Here is a 27,333-nt window from a genome sequence, read left to right on the forward strand (position 1 = left end):
AAGCCGAAATATTTTTTCAGAGCTAGATGCAGATAAAAATTATTTTGAATTTGCAACCTGGTGGAGGTTAGTATAGATGGACTAATAGAACAAGTCCCACACACTGCTACAAGCCCAAATATTTTTTCAGAGCTAGATGCAGATAAAAATTATTTGGAATTTGCAACCTGGTGGAGGTTAGTATAGATGGACTAATAGTACAAGTCCCACACACTGCTACAAGCCGAAATATTTTTTCAGAGCTAGATGCAGATAAAAATTATATTGAATTTGCAACCTGGCGGAGATTAGTATAGATGGACTAATAGAACAAGTCCCACACACTGCTACAAGCCAAAATATTTTTTCAGAGCTAGATGCAGATAAAAATTATTTTGAATTTGCAGCCTGGTGGAGGTTAGTATAGATGGACTAATAGAACAAGTTCCACACACTGCTACAAGCCGAAGCTCAAATATTTTTTCAGAGCTAGATGCAGATAAAAATTATATTGAATTTGCAACCTGGTGGAGGTTAGTATAGATGGACTAATAGAACAAGTCCCACACACTGCTACAAGCCGAAATATTTTTTCAGAGCTAGATGCAGATAAAAATTATTTTGAATTTGCAACTTGGTGGAGGTTAGTATAGATGGACTAATAGAACAAGTCCCACACACTGCTACAAGCCCAAATATTTTTTCAGAGCTAGATGCAGATAAAAATTATTTTGAATTTGCAACCTGGTGGAGGTTAGTATAGATGGACTAATAGAACAAGTCCCACACACTGCTACAAGCCGAAGCCCAAATATTTTTTCAAAGCTAGATGCAGATAAAAATTATATTGAATTTGCAACCTGGTGGAGGTTAGTATAGATGGACTAATAGAACTAGTCCCACACACTGCTACAAGCAAAAATATTTTTTCAGAGCTAGATGCAGATAAAAATTATTTTGAATTTGCAACCTGGTGGAGGTTAGTATAGATGGACTAATAGAACAAGTCCCACACACTGCTACAAGCCAAAATATTTTTTCAGAGCTACATGCAGATAAAAATTATTTTGAATTTGCTGCCTGGTGGAGGTTAGTATAGATGGACTAATAGAACAAGTCCCACACACTGCTACAAGCCGAAGCTCAAATATTTTTTCAGAGCTAGATGCAGATAAAAATTATATTGAATTTGCAACCTGGTGGAGGTTAGTATAGATGGACTAATAGAACAAGTCCCACACAGTGCTGCAAGCCGAAAAATATGTTTTCAGAGCTAGATGCAGATAAAAATTATTTTGAATTTGCAACCTGGTGGAGGTTAGTATAGATGGACTAATAGAACAAGTCCCACACACTGCTACAAGCCCAAATATTTCTTCAAAGCTAGATGCAGATGAAAATTATTTTGAATTTTCAACCTGGTGGAGGTTACTATAGATGGACTAATAGAACAAGTCCCACACACTGCTACAAGCCGAAGCCCAAATATTTTTTCAGAGCTAGATGCAGATAAAAATTATATTGAATTTGCAACCTGGTGGAGGTTAGTATAGATGGACTAATAGAACAAGTCCCACACACTGCTACAAGCCGAAATATTTTTTCAGAGCTAGATGCAGATAAAAATTATTTTGAATTTGCAACCTGGTGGAGGTTAGTATAGATGGACTAATAGAACAAGTCCCACACACTGCTACAAGCCGAAATATTTTTTCAGAGCTAGATGCAGATAAAAATTATATTGAATTTGCAACCTGGTGGAGGTTAGTATAGATGGACTAATAGAACAAGTCCCACACACTGCTACAAGCCGAAGCCCAAATATTTTTTCAAAGCTAGATGCAGAAAAAAAATATATTGAATTTGCAACCTGGTGGAGGTTAGTATAGATGGACTAATAGAACAAGTCCCACACACTGCTACAAGCCGAAATATTTTTTCAGAGCTAGATGCAGATAAAAATTATTTTGAATTTGCAACCTGGTGGAGGTTAGTATAGATGGACTAATAGAACAAGTCCCACACACTGCTACAAGCCGAAATATTTTTTCAGAGCTAGATGCAGATAAAAATTATATTGAATTTGCAACCTGGTGGAGGTTAGTATAGATGGACTAATAGAACAAGTCCCACACACTGCTACAAGCCGAAGCCCAAATATTTTTTCAAAGCTAGATGCAGAAAAAAAATATATTGAATTTGCAACCTGGTGGAGGTTAGTATAGATGGACTAATAGAACAAGTCCCACACACTGCTACAAGCCGAAATATTTTTTCAGAGCTAGATGCAGATAAAAATTATTTTGAATTTGCAACCTGGTGGAGGTTAGTATAGATGGACTAATAGAACAAGTCCCTCTCACTGCTACAAGCCGAAATATTTTTTCAGAGCTAGATGCAGATAAAAATTATTTTGAATTTGCAACCTGGTGGAGATTAGTATAGATGGACTAATAGAACAAGTCCCACACACTGCTACAAGCCGAAATATTTTTTCAGAGCTAGATGCAGATAAAAATTATTTTGAATTTGCAACCTGGTGGAGGTTAGTATAGATGGACTAATAGAACAAGTCCCACACACTGCTACAAGCCAAAATATTTTTTCAGAGCTAGATGCAGATAAAAATTATTTTGAATTTGCAACCTGGTGGAGGTTAGTATAGATGGACTAATAGAACAAGTCCCTCACACTGCTACAAGCCGAAATATTTTTTCAGAGCTAGATGCAGATAAAAATTATTTTGAATTTGCAACCTGGTGGAGGTTAGTATAGATGGACTAATAGAACAAGTCCCACACACTGCTACAAGCCGAAGCCGAAATATTTTTTCAAAGCTAGATGCAGATAAAAATTATATTGAATTTGCAACCTGGTGGAGGTTAGTATAGATGGACTAATAGAACAAGTCCCACACACTGCTACAAGCCCAATTATTTTTTCAGAGCTAGATGCAGATAAAAATTATTTTGAATTTGCAACCTGGTGGAGGTTAGTATATATGGACTAATAGAACAGTCCCACACACTGCTACAAGCCGAAATATTTTTTCAGAGCTAAATGCAGATAAAAATTATTTTGAATTTCCAACCTGGTGGAGGTTAGTATAGATGGACTAATAGAACAAGTCCCACACACTGCTACAAGCCGAAATATTTTTTCAGAGCTAGATGCAGATAAAAATTATATTGAATTTGCAACCTGGTGGAGGTTAGTATAGATGGACTAATAGAACAAGTCCCACACACTGCTACAAGCCGAAGCCCAAATATTTTTTCAGAGCTAGATGCAGATAAAAATTATATTGAATTTGCAACCTGGTGGAGGTTAGTATAGATGGACTAATAGAACAAGTACCACACACTGCTACAAGCCGAAATATTTTTTCAGAGCTAGATGCAGATAAAAATTATTTTGAATTTGCAACCTGGTGGAGGTTAGTATAGATGGACTAATAGAACAAGTCCCACACACTGCTACAAGCCCAAATATTTTTTCAGAGTTAGATGCAGATAAAAATTATTTTGAATTTGCAACTTGGTGGAGGTTAGTATAGATGGACTAATAGTACAAGTCCCACACACTGCTACAAGCCGAAATATTTTTTCAGAGCTAGATGCAGATAAAAATTATATTGAATTTGCAACCTGGCGGAGGTTAGTATAGATGGACTAATAGAACAAGTCCCACACACTGCTACAAGCCAAAATATTTTTTCAGAGCTAGATGCAGATAAAAATTATTTTGAATTTGCAACCTGGTGGAGGTTAGTATAGATGGACTAATAGAACACGTCCCACACACTGCTACAAGCCGAAATATTTTTTCAGAGCTAGATGCAGATAAAAATTATTTTGAATTTGCAACCTAGTGGAGGTTAGAATAGATGGACTAATAGAACAAGTCCCACACACTGCTACAAGCCGAAATATTTTTTCAGAGCTAGATGCAGATAAAAATTATTTTGAATTTGCTACTTGGTTGAGGTTAGTATTGATGGACTAATAGAATAAGTCCCACACACTGCTACAAGCCGAAGCCGAAATATTTTTTCAAAGCTAGATGCAGATAAAAATTATATTGAATTTGCAACCTGGTGGAGGTTAGTATAGTTGGACTAATAGAACAAGTCCCACACACTGCTACAAGCCCAAATATTTTTTCAGAGCTAGATGCAGGTAAAAATTATTTTCAATTTGCAACCTGGTGGAGGTTAGTATAGATGGACTAATAGAACAAGTCCCACACACTGCTACAAGCCAAAATATTTTTTCAGAGCTAGATGCAGATAAAAATGATATTGAATTTGCAACCTGGTGGAGGTTAGTATAGATGGACTAATAGAACAAGTCGCACACACTGCTACAAGCCGAAGCCCAAATATTTTTTCAGAGCTAGATGTAGATAAAAATTATTTTGAATTTGCAGCCTGGTGGAGGTTAGTATAGATGGACTAATAGAACAAGTTCCACACACTGCTACAAGCCGAAGCTCAAATATTTTTTCAGAGCTAGATGCAGATAAAAATTATATTGAATTTGCAACCTGGTGGAGGTTAGTATAGATGGACTAATAGAACATGTCCCACACACTGCTACAAGCCGAAATATTTTTTCAGAGCTAGATGCAGATAAAAATTATTTTGAATTTGCAACTTGGTGGAGGTTAGTATAGATGGACTAATAGAACAAGTCCCACACACTGCTACAAGCCCAAATATTTTTTCAGAGCTAGATGCAGATAAAAATTATTTTGAATTTGCAACCTGGTGGAGGTTAGTATAGATGGACTAATAGAACAAGTCCCACACACTGCTACAAGCCGAAGCCCAAATATTTTTTCAGAGCTAGATGCAGATAAAAATTATATTGAATTTGCAACCTGGTGGAGGTTAGTATAGATGGACTAATAGAACAAGTCCCACACACTGCTACAAGCAAAAATATTTTTTCAGAGCTAGAAGCTGATAAAAATTATTTTGAATTTGCAACCTGGTGGAGGTTAGTATAGATGGACTAATAGAACAAGTCCCACACACTGCTACAAGCCAAAATATTTTTTCAGAGCTAGATGCAGATAAAAATGATATTGAATTTGCAACCTGGTGGAGGTTAGTATAGATGGACTAATAGAACAAGTCGCACACACTGCTACAAGCCAAAGCCCAAATATTTTTTCAGAGCTAGATGCAGATAAAAATTATTTTGAATTTGCAGCCTGGTGGAGGTTAGTATAGATGGACTAATAGAACAAGTTCCACACACTGCTACAAGCCGAAGCTCAAATATTTTTTCAGAGCTAGATGCAGATAAAAATTATATTGAATTTGCAACCTGGTGGAGGTTAGTATAGATGGACTAATAGAACAAGTCCCACACACTGCTACAAGCCGAAATATTTTTTCAGAGCTAGATGCAGATAAAAATTATTTTGAATTTGCAACTTGGTGGAGGTTAGTATAGATGGACTAATAGAACAAGTCCCACACACTGCTACAAGCCCAAATATTTTTTCAGAGCTAGATGCAGATAAAAATTATTTTGAATTTGCAACCTGGTGGAGGTTAGTATAGATGGACTAATAGAACAAGTCCCACACACTGCTACAAGCCAAAGCCCAAATATTTTTTCAGAGCTAGATGCAGATAAAAATTATATTGAATTTGCAACCTGGTGGAGGTTAGTATAGATGGACTAATAGAACAAGTCCCACACACTGCTACAAGCAAAAATATTTTTTCAGAGCTAGATGCAGATAAAAATTATTTTGAATTTGCAACCTGGTGGAGGTTAGTATAGATGGACTAATAGAACAAGTCCCACACACTGCTACAAGCCAAAATATTTTTTCAGAGCTAGATGCAGATAAAAATTATTTTGAATTTGCAGCCTGGTGGAGGTTAGTATAGATGGACTAATAGAACAAGTCCCACACACTGCTACAAGCCGAAGCTCAAATATTTTTTCAGAGCTAGATGCAGATAAAAATTATATTGAATTTGCAACCTGGTGGAGGTTAGTATAGATGGACTAATAGAACAAGTCCCACACAGTGCTGCAAGCCGAAATATTTTTTCAGAGCTAGATGCAGATAAAAATTATTTTGAATTTGCAACCTGGTGGAGGTTAGTATAGATGGACTAATAGAACAAGTCCCACACACTGCTACAAGCCCAAATATTTCTTCAGAGCTAGATGCAGATAAAAATTATTTTGAATTTTCAACCTGGTGGAGGTTAGTATAGATGGACTAATAGAACAAGTCCCACACACTGCTACAAGCCGAAATATTTTTTCAGAGCTAGATGCAGATAAAAATTATTTTGAATTTGCAACCTGGTGGAGGTTAGTATAGATGGACTAATAGAACAAGTCCCACACACTGCTACAAGCCGAAATATTTTTTCAGAGCTAGATGCAGATAAAAATTATTTTGAATTTGCAACCTGGTGGAGGTTAGTATAGATGGACTAATAGAATAAGTCCCACACACTGCTACAAGCCGAAGCTCAAATATTTTTTCAGAGCTAGATGCAGATAAAAATTATATTGAATTTGCAACCTGGTGGAGGTTAGTATAGATGGACTAATAGAACAAGTCCCCCACAGTGCTGCAAGCCGAAATATTTTTTCAGAGCTAGATGCAGATAAAAATTATTTTGAATTTGCAACCTGGTGGAGGTTAGTATAGATGGATTAATAGAACAAGTCCCACACACTGCTACAAGCCCAAATATTTCTTCAGAGCTAGATGCAGATAAAAATTATTTTGAAATTTCAACCTGGTGGAGGTTAGTATAGATGGACTAATAGAACAAGTCCCACACACTGCTACAAGCCGAAGCCCAAATATTTTTTCAGAGCTAGATGCAGATAAAAATTATATTGAATTTGCAACCTGGTGGAGGTTAGTATAGATGTACTAATAGAACAAGTCCCACACACTGCTACAAGCAAAAATATTTTTTCAGAGCTAGATGCAGATAAAAATTATTTTGAATTTGCAACCTGGTGGAGGTTAGTATAGATGGACTAATAGAACAAGTCCCACACACTGCTACAAGCCGAAATATTTTTTCAGAGCTAGATGCAGATAAAAATTATTTTGAATTTGCAACCTGGTGGAGGTTAGTATAGATGGACTAATAGAACAAGTCCCACACACTGCTACAAGCCGAAATATTTTTTCAGAGCTAGATGCAGATAAAAATTATTTTGAATTTGCAACCTGGTGGAGGTTAGTATAGATGGACTAATAGAATAAGTCCCACACACTGCTACAAGCCGAAGCTCAAATATTTTTTCAGAGCTAGATGCAGATAAAAATTATATTGAATTTGCAACCTGGTGGAGGTTAGTATAGATGGACTAATAGAACAAGTCCCACACAGTGCTGCAAGCCGAAATATTTTTTCAGAGCTAGATGCAGATAAAAATTATTTTGAATTTGCAACCTGGTGGAGGTTAGTATAGATGGACTAATAGAACAAGTCCCACACACTGCTACAAGCCCAAATATTTCTTCAGAGCTAGATGCAGATAAAAATTATTTTGAATTTTCAACCTGGTGGAGGTTAGTATAGATGGACTAATAGAACAAGTCCCACACACTGCTACAAGCCGAAGCCCAAATATTTTTTCAGAGCTAGATGCAGATAAAAATTATATTGAATTTGCAACCTGGTGGAGGTTAGTATAGATGGACTAATAGAACAAGTCCCACACACTGCTACAAGCCGAAATATTTTTTCAGAGCTAGATGCAGATAAAAATTATTTTGAATTTGCAACCTGGTGGAGGTTAGTATAGATGGACTAATAGAACAAGTCCCACACACTGCTACAAGCCCAAATATTTTTTCAGAGCTAGATGCAGATAAAAATTATTTTGAATTTGCAACCTGGTGGAGGTTAGTATAGATGGACTAATAGAACAAGTCCCACACACTGCTACAAGCCAAAGCCCAAATATTTTTTCAGATCTAGATGCAGATAAAAATTATATTGAATTTGCAACCTGGTGGAGGTTAGTATAGATGGACTAATAGAACAAGTCCCACACACTGCTACAAGCAAAAATATTTTTTCAGAGCTAGATGCAGATAAAAATTATTTTGAATTTGCAACCTGGTGGAGGTTAGTATAGATGGACTAATAGAACAAGTCCCACACACTGCTACAAGCCAAAATATTTTTTCAGAGCTAGATGCAGATAAAAATTATTTTGAATTTGCAGCCTGGTGGAGGTTAGTATAGATGGACTAATAGAACAAGTCCCACACACTGCTACAAGCCGAAGCTCAAATATTTTTTCAGAGCTAGATGCAGATAAAAATTATATTGAATTTGCAACCTGGTGGAGGTTAGTATAGATGGACTAATAGAACAAGTCCCACACAGTGCTGCAAGCCGAAATATTTTTTCAGAGCTAGATGCAGATAAAAATTATTTTGAATTTGCAACCTGGTGGAGGTTAGTATAGATGGACTAATAGAACAAGTCCCACACACTGCTACAAGCCCAAATATTTCTTCAGAGCTAGATGCAGATAAAAATTATTTTGAATTTTCAACCTGGTGGAGGTTAGTATAGATGGACTAATAGAACAAGTCCCACACACTGCTACAAGCCGAAGCCCAAATATTTTTTCAGAGCTAGATGCAGATAAAAATTATATTGAATTTGCAACCTGGTGGAGGTTAGTATAGATGGACTAATAGAACAAGTCCCACACACTGCTACAAGCCGAAATATTTTTTCAGAGCTAGATGCAGATAAAAATTATTTTGAATTTGCAACCTAGTGGAGGTTAGTATAGATGGACTAATAGAACAATTCCCACACACTGCTACAAGCCGAAATATTTTTTCAGAGCTAGATGCAGATAAAAATTATTTTGAATTTGCAACCTGGTGGAGGTTAGTATAGATGGACTAATAGAATAAGTCCCACACACTGCTACAAGCCGAAGCTCAAATATTTTTTCAGAGCTAGATGCAGATAAAAATTATATTGAATTTGCAACCTGGTGGAGGTTAGTATAGATGGACTAATAGAACAAGTCCCACAGAGTGCTGCAAGCCGAAATATTTTTTCAGAGCTAGATGCAGATAAAAATTATTTTGAATTTGCAACCTGGTGGAGGTTAGTATAGATGGACTAATAGAACAAGTCCCACACACTGCTACAAGCCCAAATATTTCTTCAGAGCTAGATGCAGATAAAAATTATTTTGAATTTTCAACCTGGTGGAGGTTAGTATAGATGGACTAATAGAACAAGTCCCACACACTGCTACAAGCCGAAGCCCAAATATTTTTTCAGAGCTAGATGCAGATAAAAATTATATTGAATTTGCAACCTGGTGGAGGTTAGTATAGATGGACTAATAGAACAAGTCCCACACACTGCTACAAGCCGAAATATTTTTTCAGAGCTAGATGCAGATAAAAATTATTTTGAGTTTGCAACCTGGTGGAGGTTAGTATAGATGGACTAATAGAACAAGTCCCACACACTGCTACAAGCCCAAATATTTTTTCAGAGCTAGATGCAGATAAAAATTATTTTGAATTTGCAACCTGGTGGAGGTTAGTATAGATGGACTAATAGAACAAGTCCCACACACTGCTACAAGCCAAAGCCCAAATATTTTTTCAGAGCTAGATGCAGATAAAAATTATATTGAATTTGCAACCTGGTGGAGGTTAGTATAGATGGATTAATAGAACAAGTCCCACACACTGCTACAAGCAAAAATATTTTTTCAGAGCTAGATGCAGATAAAAATTATTTTGAATTTGCAACCTGGTGGAGGTTAGTATAGATGGACTAATAGAACAAGTCCCACACACTGCTACAAGCCAAAATATTTTTTCAGAGCTAGATGCAGATAAAAATTATTTTGAATTTGCAGCCTGGTGGAGGTTAGTATAGATGGACTAATAGAACAAGTCCCACACACTGCTACAAGCCGAAGCTCAAATATTTTTTCAGAGCTAGATGCAGATAAAAATTATATTGAATTTGCAACCTGGTGGAGGTTAGTATAGATGGACTAATAGAACAAGTCCCACACAGTGCTGCAAGCCGAAATATTTTTTCAGAGCTAGATGCAGATAAAAATTATTTTGAATTTGCAACCTGGTGGAGGTTAGTATAGATGGACTAATAGAACAAGTCCCACACACTGCTACAAGCCCAAATATTTCTTCAGAGCTAGATGCAGATAAAAATTATTTTGAATTTTCAACCTGGTGGAGGTTAGTATAGATGGACTAATAGAACAAGTCCCACACACTGCTACAAGCCGAAGCCCAAATATTTTTTCAGAGCTAGATGCAGATAAAAATTATTTTGAATTTGCAACCTGGTGGAGGTTAGTATAGATGGACTAATAGAACAAGTCCCACACACTGCTACAAGCCAAAGCCCAAATATTTTTTCAGATCTAGATGCAGATAAAAATTATATTGAATTTGCAACCTGGTGGAGGTTAGTATAGATGGACTAATAGAACAAGTCCCACACACTGCTACAAGCAAAAATATTTTTTCAGAGCTAGATGCAGATAAAAATTATTTTGAATTTGCAACCTGGTGGAGGTTAGTATAGATGGACTAATAGAACAAGTCCCACACACTGCTACAAGCCAAAATATTTTTTCAGAGCTAGATGCAGATAAAAATTATTTTGAATTTGCAGCCTGGTGGAGGTTAGTATAGATGGACTAATAGAACAAGTCCCACACACTGCTACAAGCCGAAGCTCAAATATTTTTTCAGAGCTAGATGCAGATAAAAATTATATTGAATTTGCAACCTGGTGGAGGTTAGTATAGATGGACTAATAGAACAAGTCCCACACAGTGCTGCAAGCCGAAATATTTTTTCAGAGCTAGATGCAGATAAAAATTATTTTGAATTTGCAACCTGGTGGAGGTTAGTATAGATGGACTAATAGAACAAGTCCCACACACTGCTACAAGCCCAAATATTTCTTCAGAGCTAGATGCAGATAAAAATTATTTTGAATTTTCAACCTGGTGGAGGTTAGTATAGATGGACTAATAGAACAAGTCCCACACACTGCTACAAGCCGAAGCCCAAATATTTTTTCAGAGCTAGATGCAGATAAAAATTATTTTGAATTTGCAACCTGGTGGAGGTTAGTATAGATGGACTAATAGAACAAGTCCCACACACTGCTACAAGCCAAAGCCCAAATATTTTTTCAGATCTAGATGCAGATAAAAATTATATTGAATTTGCAACCTGGTGGAGGTTAGTATAGATGGACTAATAGAACAAGTCCCACACACTGCTACAAGCAAAAATATTTTTTCAGAGCTAGATGCAGATAAAAATTATTTTGAATTTGCAACCTGGTGGAGGTTAGTATAGATGGACTAATAGAACAAGTCCCACACACTGCTACAAGCCAAAATATTTTTTCAGAGCTAGATGCAGATAAAAATTATTTTGAATTTGCAGCCTGGTGGAGGTTAGTATAGATGGACTAATAGAACAAGTCCCACACACTGCTACAAGCCGAAGCTCAAATATTTTTTCAGAGCTAGATGCAGATAAAAATTATATTGAATTTGCAACCTGGTGGAGGTTAGTATAGATGGACTAATACAACAAGTCCCACACAGTGCTGCAAGCCGAAATATTTTTTCAGAGCTAGATGCAGATAAAAATTATTTTGAATTTGCAACCTGGTGGAGGTTAGTATAGATGGACTAATAGAACAAGTCCCACACACTGCTACAAGCCAAAATATTTTTTCAGAGCTAGATGCAGATAAAAATTATTTTGAATTTGCAACCTGGTGGAGGTTAGTATAGATGGACTAATAGAACAAGTCCCACACACTGCTACAAGCCAAAGCCCAAATATTTTTTCAGAGCTAGATGCAGATAAAAATTATATTGAATTTGCAACCTGGTGGAGGTTAGTATAGATGGACTAATAGAACAAGTCCCACACACTGCTACAAGCAAAAATATTTTTTCAGAGCTAGATGCAGATAAAAATTATTTTGAATTTGCAACCTGGTGGAGATTAGTATAGATGGACTAATAGAACAAGTCCCACACACTGCTACAAGCCAAAATATTTTTTCAGAGCTAGATGCAGATAAAAATTATTTTGAATTTGCAGCCTGGTGGAGGTTAGTATAGATGGACTAATAGAACAAGTCCCACACACTGCTACAAGCCGAAGCTCAAATATTTTTTCAGAGCTAGATGCAGATAAAAATTATATTGAATTTGCAACCTGGTGGAGGTTAGTATAGATGGACTAATAGAACAAGTCCCACACAGTGCTGCAAGCCGAAATATTTTTTCAGAGCTAGATGCAGATAAAAATTATTTTGAATTTGCAACCTGGTGGAGGTTAGTATAGATGGACTAATAGAACAAGTCCCACACACTGCTACAAGCCCAAATATTTCTTCAGAGCTAGATGCAGATAAAAATTATTTTGAATTTTCAACCTGGTGGAGGTTAGTATAGATGGACTAATAGAACAAGTCCCACACACTGCTACAAGCCGAAGCCCAAATATTTTTTCAGAGCTAGATGCAGATAAAAATTATATTGAATTTGCAACCTGGTGGAGTTTAGTATAGATGGACTAATAGAACAAGTCCCACACACTGCTACAAGCCGAAATATTTTTCAGAGCTAGATGCAGATAAAAATTATTTTGAATTTGCAACCTGGTGGAGGTTAGTATAGATGGACTAATAGAACAAGTCCCACACACTGCTACAAGCCGAAATATTTTTTCAGAGCTAGATGCAGATAAAAATTATTTTGAATTTGCAACCTGGTGGAGGTTAGTATAGATGGACTAATAGAATAAGTCCCACACACTGCTACAAGCCGAAGCTCAAATATTTTTTCAGAGCTAGATGCAGATAAAAATTATATTGAATTTGCAACCTGGTGGAGGTTAGTATAGATGGACTAATAGAACAAGTCCCACACAGTGCTGCAAGCCGAAATATTTTTTCAGAGCTAGATGCAGATAAAAATTATTTTGAATTTGCAACCTGGTGGAGGTTAGTATAGATGGACTAATAGAACAAGTCCCACACACTGCTACAAGCCCAAATATTTCTTCAGAGCTAGATGCAGATAAAAATTATTTTGAATTTTCAACCTGGTGGAGGTTAGTATAGATGGACTAATAGAACAAGTCCCACACACTGCTACAAGCCGAAGCCCAAATATTTTTTCAGAGCTAGATGCAGATAAAAATTATATTGAATTTGCAACCTGGTGGAGTTTAGTATAGATGGACTAATAGAACAAGTCCCACACACTGCTACTAGCCGAAATATTTTTTCAGAGCTAGATGCAGATAAAAATTATTTTGAATTTGCAACCTGGTGGAGGTTAGTATAGATGGACTAATAGAACAAGTCCCACACACTGCTACAAGCCGAAGCCAAAATATTTTTTCAGAGCTAGATGCAGATAAAAATTATTTTGAATTTGCAACCTGGTGGAGGTTAGTATAGATGGACTAATAGAATGATGCTATGCCCAAAATGTTTTACTTCACTAGGTGCAGTAAAAAAAATTGTATTCTATGCACAGCTGGTGTAGCTTGCAACACAGATAGGCTACTCCACTGACTAACACACACTGCAAGAGGCCAAAAAGGATTTGCTTTGCTAGATTTAGCCAAATGCTGTGAAAAAAACTTGCACAGCACTGGCACAGACCTGCCTGGCAAAAAGTGATAGGAACTGATGTAACCTAGCCCTCAAAAGGACTGCAATTACAATTAGTCTTTACTCCCAACCTATCTATTTAAGAGCACAGACCTGTCTGATAAAAGTGATAGGAACTGATGTAACCTAGCCTTCAAAAGGACTGCAATTACAATTAGTCTTTACTCCCAACCTATCTATTTAAGAGCACAGACCTGCCTGATAAAAGTCGTAGGAAATTATGTAACCTAGTCCTCAAAAGGACTGCAATCACAACTATTCCCTACTCCCTAGCTATCTGTAGATTTGTGCGAAAATTGGATTGAAATTAACACTCAAAGTATAGCGCACACAGCAACAGCGGTGCCGTCTAACACGCAGCTGCAGCAGTGAGAAAATGGTGGCAACGGGGAAAATGGCTGGGTCTTATAGGGCAAGGACATGTGACATACACTGCCAATGACACATGCCCTTGCTTGTGTGAAGAAAAGCAGTTCGCTCCGTGTGTGCGCTGCTGATAGGCTGACAGATTGCACCTCCCCACTGTAAATGCGGGAAAGAGAAAAAATAATGGAGATCTTCATTATTTATGCAGAGATCCATCCCCTGCCCCTCCCCCTGCCGCACTGTACACTCAAACTGCGTATTAACATTAATTTTCAGCATTACTGAGAAAAAATCCAGTTATGATTTTGGTGCACGAACAGTTATCGAACATAACCTCGAACAGCCGAATTTTTTTCAAATTGTTCGTGTTCGCCGAACGGCTCGAACACCGCCCAAAACAGCTCGAATTTGAGATTGGCGAACAGTTCGAGTCGAACACCGCTCATCTCTACTCCTGACAATATTGTCTCTCCCCTTCCATTCCTCAATGTATTGAGGGAGGTAGAACACCAAGACTCCTTTTCTGTATTGGCCCCAGAAGTTTCTGATTGTGGCCCTGCCTGCAGCAATAAACTAAAATAAGGAGGATTTGCTTCTGAATATAGAATAAAGAATTAAAGTAAACCTAAGGCCACGGCCCCACTATCAGTATTTGGTCAGTAGCTTTTAGCAGAAGTGGGAGCCAAAACCAGGAGTGGGTGATAAATGCAGAATTGGTGACTTGTTTCTATTATGCCTTTTCTCTGATTGTTCCTCACCTGGTTTTGGCTCCCACTCCTGAGAGAAAATACTGACCAAATACTGATAGTGGGATCGTGGCCTAAGTGACACTTCTGCAACATGGTCCTCTTTAGTGTACACCATAAACATACTGTTAGGCGCCGGCCGCTTGCTGGATCAGAAATGGGTTCTGAGTCATCAGTGGATTCTGTGGTCTCCCATTCTGGTCCAGCTGGGGCTGATGCTGCACAGCATCTCTGTCAGTCCGAACGCCTAGCCAATGCACGAGATGTGCAAGTAGTATCTTGTGTATTTGTGCCTAGCAACATGAAGCACAGGTTGCAGAGAGAGACTAGGCTACTGCAGCCTAAGTCCGAGAGGCGCCGCACTGAGCATGCCCGTGACATGGCGGACCATGATTGGTGGTTCAGGAACCAGCTGATCCGGTGACCTGGCACCGCCTGATTGGCCACAGGTGATGTCACCAATGGTGCGACAGTGGGGCAGGGCTTAGTCTTTAAAAGGCCCGCCCACAAACATGGCGGCACGCTCAGATCATTGAGCATGATGCTGTGGTGTGAACGTCTGTGCTCCACGTGTAGATTCTGCTAGGCAGGTTAGCTCCATAGAGGCAGGCTAGTGAAAGTAGGCAGGTAGCTTCGCCTTACAGTCTGGCTCTGTCAGAGGGGGTCGCCTTACACCCCGAGCAGCCTGCGGTCTCCTGTGGACCACGTGAAGAAACACTCCTCTGTCCGGTAGCACGCAGGCAGAGGGCACGTACCCGTTGGCGTGAGTCACATGCATCTTAGCGCCAATCCCTTTTGCGTAGCGCCTGTATCGAAGACAGGGCTACTGCTGTTCCCTCGGTCGCACATCTCCCTGCGGTTCTTGGAGATTGTGTGAACCGCTGAAACCCTCTCCGTGTGCATTAACACGGAGTGGATTATCAGTTAAGTAGGTGCTATCCTGGTCACTCTTCTCCCGTGCAGTTAATGGAGATAGAGCGAACCGCTATCCCCGTTCCTGTGTGCTGTAACACAGAAGGGTTTAACATTTAAGTTGGTTACTTTACTTTCCACCCGGGAAGTGTTCGGCAGCAGTCCTCCAGGCTGCATCGCGGACCCCGGGGTCGGTTGCGTTCCATTTTAATAAAGTTGTCTGCAACCGCCCCCCTAACACATACCATGTGAGGTCTTTCCAGTAAGTGTCTCTTTTCATCATAATCATAACTGTAAAAGCAAATGGCTTTCTTTACTAAAGGGGGGAGCAAGGTTAGGATGGCTACATGCTGCAAGGCCTTTACACCTAGAATAGCCCTCATCACTGTCTATCCTCATTGGTCTATGTAGATTCATGCTTACTAGATAAAATAACAGTTCTTTTCCAATGTGAATAACGTTGTAAAACTAACTGGGCTTGGTAACTAGTTCTCTTTGTACAGAAAATAAGTATACCACTATTTTTTACATATTCAATGAAAATATATTTTGGGTTTAGTAAATATTTGACTTTGAATTTTTTTTATCACTGAATTATGGAGCCAAAAGTCATCAAGAATCAATTCACTAAAAATCGTTCTCATAAACTATAGTATAAGTATAAGATTGTTAATTTGTTATGGTCTCATCTTTTTTAAACATATGGAGAAAAAAAGAAAAAAAAAGAATAAAGAAAACAACATTAACATCTACCCATGTGTCACACTTGCTATTACTCATTAGAGACACATTTGGTTAGTCTTAAAAGATGTTTAGGATTCACACCAAGTCCACGATCAGCTTAGCAGAGATTGTTTAAAAAATATCTTCAAAGGGTACAAACGTCTTCAGGTAAATTAGCAAATTTTGCTCATTGTATCTTTATGACTAATGTGAATGTTAATGAATAAAATTAATTTTCTTATGTGGATTATTTGCCAGAAATCACTGAGTAACGAACGCTCCGCCTGACTCAGTAAACATCACATAGCTACCAAAATTAGCAGTGTCTAGAGCTTAATTCAGCTCAGTGTGTGACAATGTTACCATCATGATGTCCCATTATTCATTCCTTGACCTTACCCAATCCGTGATATAAATGGAGTGTCCTAAATTTATCTCCCCTCGTGGCGGCAGCATGCAGTTCCTCTTCTTCCTCTGCTTTCTGCTTCATTAAGTGCTTTGGACAGCAGTTTCCAGCAGCCAGTATCATTCAAATGTCTTTCCTTTGTGCCGTCTTTTCAACTAATGTCTTAATAAAAAGCTTTGAAGATATTCTGTAAATGAACATTATAAATTATGCTGATGGAGAAAACAGATTCTCTCTCTGAAGGGAAATGTCTTCACTAATTAATATTAATACTTTTTATACTGTATATCTACTATTTAAATACATACATACAAAACATACTCAGCAGTGATCTTATATTAGTTTCTTCCTTCCCCACTACACTAATAGAGTTTAAAATATTATTTTTCTTTCCCACATTTTTACACTATAAGGCAGTGGTCCTGAACCTTTCTTGCCTTGAGAGACTTTCTCTATGAGATAGTTGCGAGCCATATTCAAAGGCCCCCACAGTTATGACACCCAAAGCCAGAATTATTGGTATAATGATAGCTAAAGTTTCCCCACAGAAATCAAATTGAGGCCATATGTTGACATCCAGGCGTTCCAACATAACTCACATTTGGTATTCCCACAATACTATCGCATCTAACTTCAATCACGTCTTTGTCACGGGTGTGTCAGGTGTGACAGACAGTCGCTCTGGAGCCAGCTGCAGAAGGTCACTGCACTTGGCATTACAGATGCCTTCTTGATCCTCTCATCTTTTTGGTATTGTTGCATCCGTCTTCCTTTAGGACCCAGCAGCTACCTCCACCTTCTGCTGCTGATTGACACACCCTTGCTTGGTAATTAAAAACTCTCAGTTTCTCCAGAGAGGAGCCGTTGATAGTTCTATGTACATCTGTGTTGGCTTGGAGCACTAGCAATTGGCTAGTTTTTTATCTGGTGCTCTTGGAGGACGTTATCTCTCTGGTGTCTGCTCAAGCTAAGTGTATCCCCTTTGTTTGTCTTCCTTGCTGTCTTTAGTTTGTAGTGGGGCTTGTCTAATGCTCACCCTGTCCCCTCCCTATCTAGGGCCAAGCTCTGGGACATTCAGGGCTTAGGTTCCTACTCGGCGATAGGTGTGGAACCTATAAAGGAACGGTAGGGTTGGCAGGGTGATATTAGATCTGCCTAGGAGTCTCCAATCCCCCTTTCCCTAATGCTTGCGCTTCCTTCCCCTCTTCTCTTCGTGTTGCACTTAGTCTTTTCCTCACCTTGCGTGACAGTCCCCTATCCTGCAGTATCATCCTTTCTCCATCTTGCACTGAGCAATCAAATGATGGGAGCCAGCATCCCAGTGAAAGTCACTTACAGTTTATGAATGGCTGTCATTGGGGGTAAAATGTTTGGCTGCCAAAGCACTTGAAATGCCACCCAACCGACTCATTCATTGGCTGACTGCAGGTGACCAGACTTGTGCCTCAGCCTTGTCCAATTGAAAACCTCACATGAGAAAACAGCTTTTCTAGTGGACGAAAATGGTGCACAGGTCTGGTCACATGTTCCACCAATAGCAGAAAATAAAGTAAAATAAAGATAATGTGGCCAATCCCGTCAACTCATTCTGCAGCAAGCAATAGACAATGTACCACAGAGGCTATAGAAGGCAGACGATGCAACATTTTTAGTGAAACCCAATTCCAAAAGTGATTTTTAGCCACAATTGCATTAATTTAAGTAAGAAAAAATATTGTCCCCATAGGTGGACAACCCCTTTAAATATGTGTTCATTTTATCGTTGAACATATATTTCATTAGTAAGGATCCATTTGGGATCCAAAAGAGCCCGCTCTTTTTGGTAAGAAGGGACAAATTATCCTTATGACCAAAAAGAGCTAAATTGACCAAAACTACTTAGTCTAGTTCTCCATCCCTCAAGGCCAGTATATGGATATCCTGATCTGCTCTACTGTGCAGGGCTATTTGCTAAAGTCACTAACTGGAGACCTGCTCTTCAAAGCTGTTTGTTAGTCCTGGACTCCTGGTGCCAATGCATAAAGTTAGCAGACAGCCGCTGGCCACATATCATGGGACCTAGATCTACATGTGGCCCTCGAGCTAAAGGTTGTGGATTCCTGCTATAGAGTATTGGTAAACTAAAGTAAACATGGGCACCTTAACCAGCAACCTAAGCCATGACACTCTTGTTTTGCATTTGAGGAGCATTTATCTCCTTGAGAACCAAGAGATTTGGGGCCTTCTCTGGCCATGAGTCCTTTGGCCCTATCCTAACACCAGAGATGTCAATCCACTCATCCTACCATTTATTTTATATTAAATCAATTAATAGGAGTACAGAAGCATGGGAGGTATCAGGAAAAAGGATTAGCAAATCTGCCTGTATTCAAATTTGAAAGATTCACTGAAAATTAACCGATAAATTCAATTGATATCAAATCTATTCTCTCATCTATAATCAGGAGCATCTAGAACAAACAGGAAGGTTCGTGGGAAAATGTTTTACCACATACCTACTGTCTTAGTCACATTTATACCTATAGTCAAGTCAAGATTTCAAGAAGTCATCAGAGCACCAGATATCTTCTAAAATGGTTTCTGAAAAGGGCTTTTTGAGGTTGAAACATTGTCTAATTTCTTAAAATTACAGTTTAGAAGATATCTGCTGTCTTAGGAATCTTGGCTTCGATGGACTTAATTCAAATAATGGTGGAATACTTCTTGACAGACAGTGGTTGTAGTGCTGAAGAGCCTACAAATTCTATGGTCCTCAGAAAAGGCCGTGGTATCAACCAATGTTATTTGCTGTGAATATTTAGTAAACTAAGAAAATGTAAATTAAAAGTGTTAGACTGACATTTTTTAAGGTAGAGGAAGAAAACAAAAGAAAGGGGAACTTGTTGAAAGTAAACCAGTAAATTTTATATAAAGTAAAGGTCTACAGTGCGTATGAATATTCATTATTTCCACTAGACCTTTCTATAGCGAACCTAAGTTGCTTTTTATACCATGTTTCACCATTTTACAATCTGCATTTTGTCCAAGTTATGGGAATTTTGAAGGTTATTAAACATGTCTAAAATATTCTAAGGAAAGTTGTTTATTTTTTTTTTGCAGAAAAAATAAGCATGCTGTCGACCTTCATCGTACCATTCAAGTTTATCGATCCTGGGGCTAGCAGCATGGATGATGAAGATAATTTAAGTAGGTACCTTATGCCTAGTTTATCGATTGTTTTATAGAGATGGATTTTCTTTTGGGTTATTTCTAGTGTTGAGCGAATTTGTTCGCCATTTCGAATTCGGGTTCGTGTTCGGGGTTCCTGCTTGTTCGCGCCAAAAAATCGTCTCTGCCCACGAACATCCCTGATTTGCCATGCTGTCACGAAGATGTTATCCTATGTTATCTGCGTAACAGCGTGGCAAATCAGGGATGTTCGTGGGCAGAGACGATTTTTTGGCGCGAACAAGCCGGAATCCTGAACACGAACCCGAATTTGAAATGCCGAACAAATTCGCTCAACACTAGTTATTTCTTCTCCATGTCAGAATGTCTGCATAATCTTTTTGAACATTTTCTTGTTGCATATTAAAATGAGCATTTTTATGAGTCTAGCTCTAGCTACAAAAATGTTCATTGTAAGGCCCAGCCCCACTATCAGTATTTGGTCAGTATTCTGTCAGTATTTTTTCTCAGGAGTGGGAGCCAAAAACCAAAACCAGGTGAGGAACAATCAGAGAAAAGGTATAATAAAAACAAGTCACCAATTCTGCATTTATCACCCACTCCTGGGTTTGGCTCCCACTCCTGAGAAAAAATACTGACCAAATACTGATAGTGGGGTCGTGGCCTAATGCTCATTGTAGCATGAAGTAAAATATTCTGGTTTCTGCAAATATTTTTTTTTATATATATATAACAAAGAGCTATACAGTTTTGCCATATACTTTTTTGCAGAAATTTTTCACAGTTTTTAAGTTTTCTGCTTGTAGATACACATAGGATAAAAACCTGTTCTGGTCACTTCATGGACCGTAATCAGCAGCAACTTTCTCCATCTAAATTAGCTGCATACCCGGAGGCGTCAGAAGTGATAGTAAAACCTATCTTTGTATGTTTACCTCTTAAGTTTACTGTCCTATTAATGTTAACATGGATTCTGATAGGAAATGCTCTTTAACCCCTTGACACCTCTGTGATTTTCCATTTTTCGTTTTAGTTTTTTCCTCTCCCTTCTTCCAAGAGCCATAACTTTTTGATTTTTCCATCAATATGAGAGCTTGTTTTTTGTGAGATGAGTTGTACTTTTAAATGACACCATTGATTTTACTACATAGGGCACTTGAAAATCGGAAGAATTATTTCCCAGGTCAGTACTAGTACAGAGATACCAAACTTGTATAGGTTTTTTTTTATTTGAGTGGATAAACAAAAAAAAATAAAAAATTGTATGAAAATAATTTTTTGTGTCGGTCGCTATTTTACAAGACGCATAGCGTTTCCATTTTTCAGGATCTGGGGCCGGGTAATGGCTTATTTTTTGCGGCTTGATCTGATGTTTTCATTGATACCATTTTTGGGTATATACAATGTTTTTATAATTTCTTATTGCATTTAATTGCAGACAAAAAATTCTGGTGTTTTGATTTTTTTCTCGTTACGCCATTTACCGATCTGATTAATTTACTTTATATTTTGATACATCGGACATTTCTCAATGCAGCGATACCAAATATGTGTATTTTTTTTAATTTGGCAAAAGGGGGGTGATTTGAACTTTTGCCTTTTTTAAAAAAAAATTGTAATATTTTTTAAAAGGTTTTTTTTTAACATTTCACTGTGTTTAATAGTCCCCTTCGGAGACTTGAAGCTGTGATCTTCTGATTGCTTGTGCTATACATAGCAGTGCTTCACGATCTCCACAGGAGGATTGTGATGACAGGCATGGGGGTCTTCTGCAGATCGCCGGCTGACATGACAGTCCATCGGCACCCCGCGATCACATGACAGGGTTGTCGATGGGCAGGATTTGTGACGCACTTCCGGCTGACGGTTGTTAAATGCCACTGTTAGTTAGAGGCACTTGATGGCTGATTAAATCAGCCATAAAGTGCGAGGAAAGATGCGGGCTCAGCCCCGGAGCCTGCATCAAAGTCAAGGACATGGTCGATGACGTAAATATATGTCATCGGTCGTGAAGGGGTTAAAGGAAACCTTTCATTCTTTTATGTTGCTTGAACCGCAGACATCTTGTGTCTAATTAGAGAGAGTTATGGTTTACATACTGTAGTTTTAAGATCTAACCTGACATTAGAAGAAGAATCCAGGCACGAGGTGAATCCAGGCACTGGGTGGCTCTCTTCAGGCTCCTTCCCATAACTTGACTTGTTTGGATCCATAAAAAAAAACTATAAATAAAGACAAACTTTAAAAATAAAAACTCTTTAAGCCAAGATTTTAAAACTGCAATGTTTCAGAGTAAACACGGGACCCACAGATGAAAGGCCTCCTTTAAGTGTCTTTTAACGACACAATAATGGATTGCAGATACGGCACTACAATGAACAATATTTAGTATGGATGCTGGAGATAGTAGATCCAAGAATCAATCATGAGCCAGATTCACCTGTTATCTTGCAGATAATATATGTCTAAAGGTAAAATCAGAAGCTGGCATTTGCTTTTCTCACTTGTGGCATTTGGAATCTAATGATTCTTGGATTTACATAAAATGCCAGCTTTAAGCTTATGGAGTGAAAGGTAGATCTAAGTAGAGATAAAATTCATTAAAAAAAATATGGAAAAAGCGATAGGTATAGTTTTTTTTCATGGATTGCTCATATTAATTACTTATCTAGCACCACTACCATGACTTATAATCACCTCCAGGCATAACATATGTAAACATACAGTATATATGTTCGGTAAGTGACTTTACTTTCTATACCCTTGCCATATTTCTTTGACGTTCCAAGAACAAATTTAAGAGGTTACATTTTTTTTATCTGTTTTGTGCCTAAGGAGGTCATCCATATTTCACCCTCTCCCCTACCTTTCTTAGCCAGGATATTTAATGGCCACAATTAAAGTTCTAGTGCAATCTGAAATATATACTAATCTGTAGGGTGCAGTCCTTACCTCCCGTTACATGCTTAACTCTTACTGCCTCAGGCAGATACTTTATGACAAAAGTCGAGCGGCTTTATTGTCTCTACAGCTGAAACATCCTTTATTCGCCGTATTCTATTCCTGGAACTGCTTCCCGAATCATGTCTGTCAGTGTAACATCATTTCTGAGACTGGAGAGAGCTTACTGTGTTAAGAAGAGAATCTTTGACTATAGTCGATAGTATTAAGTGTAAGAATAAGAGGTTATACAATGCATCTCTCTAATATACTCGCTATTTATTGCCCCTAACAGTCCACCATTAGACCACCTGGTGCCAAGCTTTTAGCGCAAAGTGCAGAGGAGAAAAGGGTTTATTTGTCAAGGATTGTGTCATTTTCTTAAAAGGAGAATCTTAGAGTATAGTAATTTATTTGTGTTTTGCATTGTATACATGCTGGCAATGTCAAAAAAGCATCCATCATAGGGAGGATGTAATAATATACATTCTCCTTTTCTGGTGTAATAATAATGTAGCAACTGTACATTAGTAGATTAGTAATCTTTAGACATGTGGAAGTTAGTATGGTAATTCCTTCTCTTCTCAGTCCTAGCCCTGTGTATGAAAACTCTGGAAAAGTTTCAACGGCCCATTGGCACTTTACTACACCTTGAAATAACTATAGTCATAGCCACCATTAAAATATATTGATTATTATGAAATCCAACATCAAAGGAAATATAGGACCTATAATTATTTTACTAACTTCAAAGGAGATACTTTTCTTTTTTTTAGTCTTTTCTATTTATTTGAAAAAAAAAAAAAAATCAAAGATATGCATTAGAACAGTCACATGTGTTACAGAAATTAATAATCTGATGATGACTTATGGGCTTCCATTGGAGAGTTTTGTGGACATGCTCTATGATATGTGCAGAAGTCACAGTGCAGGGAGGGGGAGGAGGTAAGCTGTGACCATCACTTGTTTTTAAAGGTGGACCTTTTGTTATGTATACGTCGTTGTCAACTTTCATTGCAATCTGTCTCTGATTATGATGACTGCTAAAAAGTGATCTCTACAGAATAGAATGTATCAAGCTATCTGAGGCTCTGTAGACAAACTGAAAGACTTCAGAATTTTTTTTAAATATAAATAATGACATCGAAAATGTAAAAAAAATGCTTGAAAATATGGTGAATATAAAAAGTAAATGAGAAGTAATTTATCGATGAAATTCTTTATAACAGATAATAGCCTTCCCTAAAGGTGTAGATATGCACGTGTCCATCAACCAGGGAGTTTTCGATAAAAATTCAGATTTATTCTAAGATGATTAAAGGGAAACTATTAGTAAGATCAACTCTCCTAAGCCGTCTATATGGGCATGTAGGTCATAGAAAGTTGAATAAAATTATACCTTGATATCTGTAATTTGATGTCCTATTCCAGAGAAATCCACATTTTCTTAATATGTAAATGTGCTGTTAAAGATCTATGGGCTGGACATAGATCTCTCTGAGAATCTGCCTACAGAGCTTATTGTAAATAAAATGGGGTGTTACAATTGTGAGACATATATATCAGGAGAGCAGACTGTCAGTCATTACATGTCTCACACTGGTAACTCCCCCTTTCATTTATAATAAGCTCTGGGGCAAATTCTCAGAGAGATCTGGTTCATAGATCTTAACAACTCATTTACGTATAAGAAAAATGTAAATTACCCTGGAATAAGATATTGGATCCCAGATATCATGGTATCATTTTATTTAACTATATATTACCTGCGTGCCTATATAGATGGCTTAGGATGGTTGATCCTACTGCCAAACCCTTTAAAGTAGACAAACAACGCCCCAGCAATCATCCGACGCGTTTCAGGCCTTACATCAGTCCTTAGACGGTCCAGCCTCTGGAACTATAAGAGCTACAGTAGATAACATGGTAAAGTCCACCAAACCTGCAACCACAGTGTAAAGTTACTCTTTGCTGCCACTAATAGAAAGAAGTCGAAGTCCCTATAAGGCCTTGAGTTGTTGTTGCAGTTTCATTGCTTATTTCTGTAAACTTTGATAACAAGGTCCTTCTTATAAGATTTTTCTCCAAGGACCCTCATATATGCAAGTGCTTAGTTATATGGGCGTACTGTACAAATTCTGCTTTAAAGGGAATCTGTCAGCATGTTTTTGCTACCATATCTGAGAGCAGCCTGACAAAGGCAAAGAGAAGCTGAATCCAACGATGTATCACTTAGATTACTGGGTGCAGTCGTTCTGACACAATCAGTATTTTTAGATTTAGCATGAAGCAGAGCTGAGAAAGCTAACCCCGCCCACATCACAGCTAACCCCACCCACACCAGACTCTCCATGTACAAAGTCCATAGACAGTGAGGTGCTTAGTTTCCAGACTAGACTTGCAATTTTAATCTCAGTGATAAATCCTTCACGGTTAGTAAAAAAACAGCACACACATTGACAAGTGACACATCCCTAAATTCTGTGTTTCAGCCTCTATCTCCTCCTGTCTTCAGATTACATAGCAAAAACCTGCTGACAGATTCCCTTTAAAGAAGACCTGTATTCAAGGCAAAAATGTCCAGTTTTCACTCTTATTTTTTCCTACTTTTCCCCTGAGTATTCTTTTTTTCAAATCTATGATATGATTCCAGACATATGGACCTTTTAATTTAGTGTGCCCAATATAATTGTTTTTATGGTTTTTACTAAGTCTGCGTTGCTCACAGTATTCTCTAGGGGGTGAGGGAGCGTGTTTTTTCTTCACGCTCCTCTGCATTATTAGCCTATGAGCCATGCCCCATTGTTAAAGACTATGAAAATTTGCATATATTAGCAAAATAAAAAGGCCCATATCTCTGGGACTCTATGTTGGATTTCAAAAAAGGAAAAAAAACAACACAGATTATTCAATGAAGCAGCAGGAATAAAATAAGAGCAAAAAATCAGACACTTTGGTGATATGACAGGTCCTCTTTTGCGATATAAAACTTGTGAGATTTGCAGTTTAAAAGTTCAGGAAGAGAAAACGGCATCGACCCCACTGAGCCTCAATTTTTGTTGTAAGTCATAAATACAAAGAATGGTTCCAAAAAGGTTTACGTAAAAGTGAGAAGGTAAAACTCTCTAAAATGTCTTGGCTGACCAGGGGTCAGATTGGAAGACAAAAAAAAGTGTTGGTGTACAAGTGAAGTGCTGCACTCCACCTGCCTGACAAAATTAATGTGCAGGTGAGGTTCTTGGGGTGCATTGGGGTGCATTTTGGGTCAAGTTGTGTGAGCCCATGTGCTGAGATAAGACAACTTCATCAGATGGCACCCTAAACTATATAGACTAAAGGCCCCCATACACATTACATAACTGTTGGCCCAACGATCATTTGGCAGACAGCTATCTCTTCCGACTCTCCTATGAACAGGAATGTTCTGCTCGGCCGGGCACTTCTGGGTTCTCTGCCAGATTTCTTTGATGGTGGATATCTCCCAGGGAACAAAAGGATTGGCCACTGAAATTCAGCAGACTGAATCCTTCTCTCCACTGACATGACCTATCTCGATAGAATCAGGAGGCCACTATGAGGGGCGAACATATCATTGGGGCATCCAGTGCAGCCTGTCATGGTCTAAAGAGGTAAGGGGGCCACTACCACCCCCAAAACAGGTGAAATTATGCATTATGAGGAGATTTTGGACTGCATAAGGACCCTATAGTGTTCTTGCACAGGGACCCTCTTCTTTCTGTGTCCGCCAATGACCACTACACAAATCAGATTGTCACAAATCCTGCCAATAGTGGCGGATTCATTTGACTTTAGTCTAATGTGTAAAAAAACACAATGAAGCAAACATCAACTCACCGGGTTGAGAAATTCCTGGAATAAGGCTGTGTGCCCACTAAGCATTTTTTAAGCGTTTCTGCTATGTTCCCCAATGATAATCCACATGTGCTGTGCACATGCTGTGGAAATTTCCGCTGCGGATTATCATTGCAGAAAAATCAGCAGCACTACCAATTATTTTGCGGAACCGTGGCGTTTTTGCCGCCATTGACTTGGATTGAATCGCTTAATATCCGCATGACTACATGTGCACATGCAGATATTAAGCGATTCAATGTGCGGATGGTACCCGGGTTTGGAGAAGAGGAGACTCTCCTCCAGACCCAGGTACCATGGTATCTGTAAAAAAGAAAGAATTTAAAGTAAAAAAACACTTTATACTCACCTTCTGATGGCCCGCAGTCTTCTATCCGGTACGTCTTGGCTCACCGGTGGCTCGTGATGGAGTAAAAGGACCTTCCGTGACGTCATTCAGTCATGTGACCGGTAACGCGACTGCTGACGGGAGA

At 38.3% G+C, this 27,333-nt stretch overlaps 1 protein-coding gene across 3 annotated transcripts in view; it reads left to right on the plus strand.

Annotated features, from left to right (window-relative positions):
• ADARB2 (adenosine deaminase RNA specific B2 (inactive)) overlaps positions 1 to 27,333 on the plus strand; it is a 1,079,460-nt gene that overhangs the window by 639,716 nt on the left and 412,411 nt on the right. For all 3 annotated transcript variants that reach the window (XM_073677647.1, XM_073677648.1, XM_073677650.1), the window contains exon 4: positions 19,979 to 20,065. In XM_073677647.1, the coding sequence (XP_073533748.1) occupies positions 19,979 to 20,065 (87 nt within the window). The remainder of the gene's footprint in view (positions 1 to 19,978; positions 20,066 to 27,333) is intronic.

Source organism: Phyllobates terribilis, unplaced genomic scaffold, assembly GCF_046119375.1.
Source record: "Phyllobates terribilis strain yellow unplaced genomic scaffold, ASM4611937v1 Scaffold_4__5_contigs__length_816908805, whole genome shotgun sequence".
Taxonomy (NCBI): Eukaryota; Metazoa; Chordata; class Amphibia; order Anura; family Dendrobatidae; genus Phyllobates; species Phyllobates terribilis.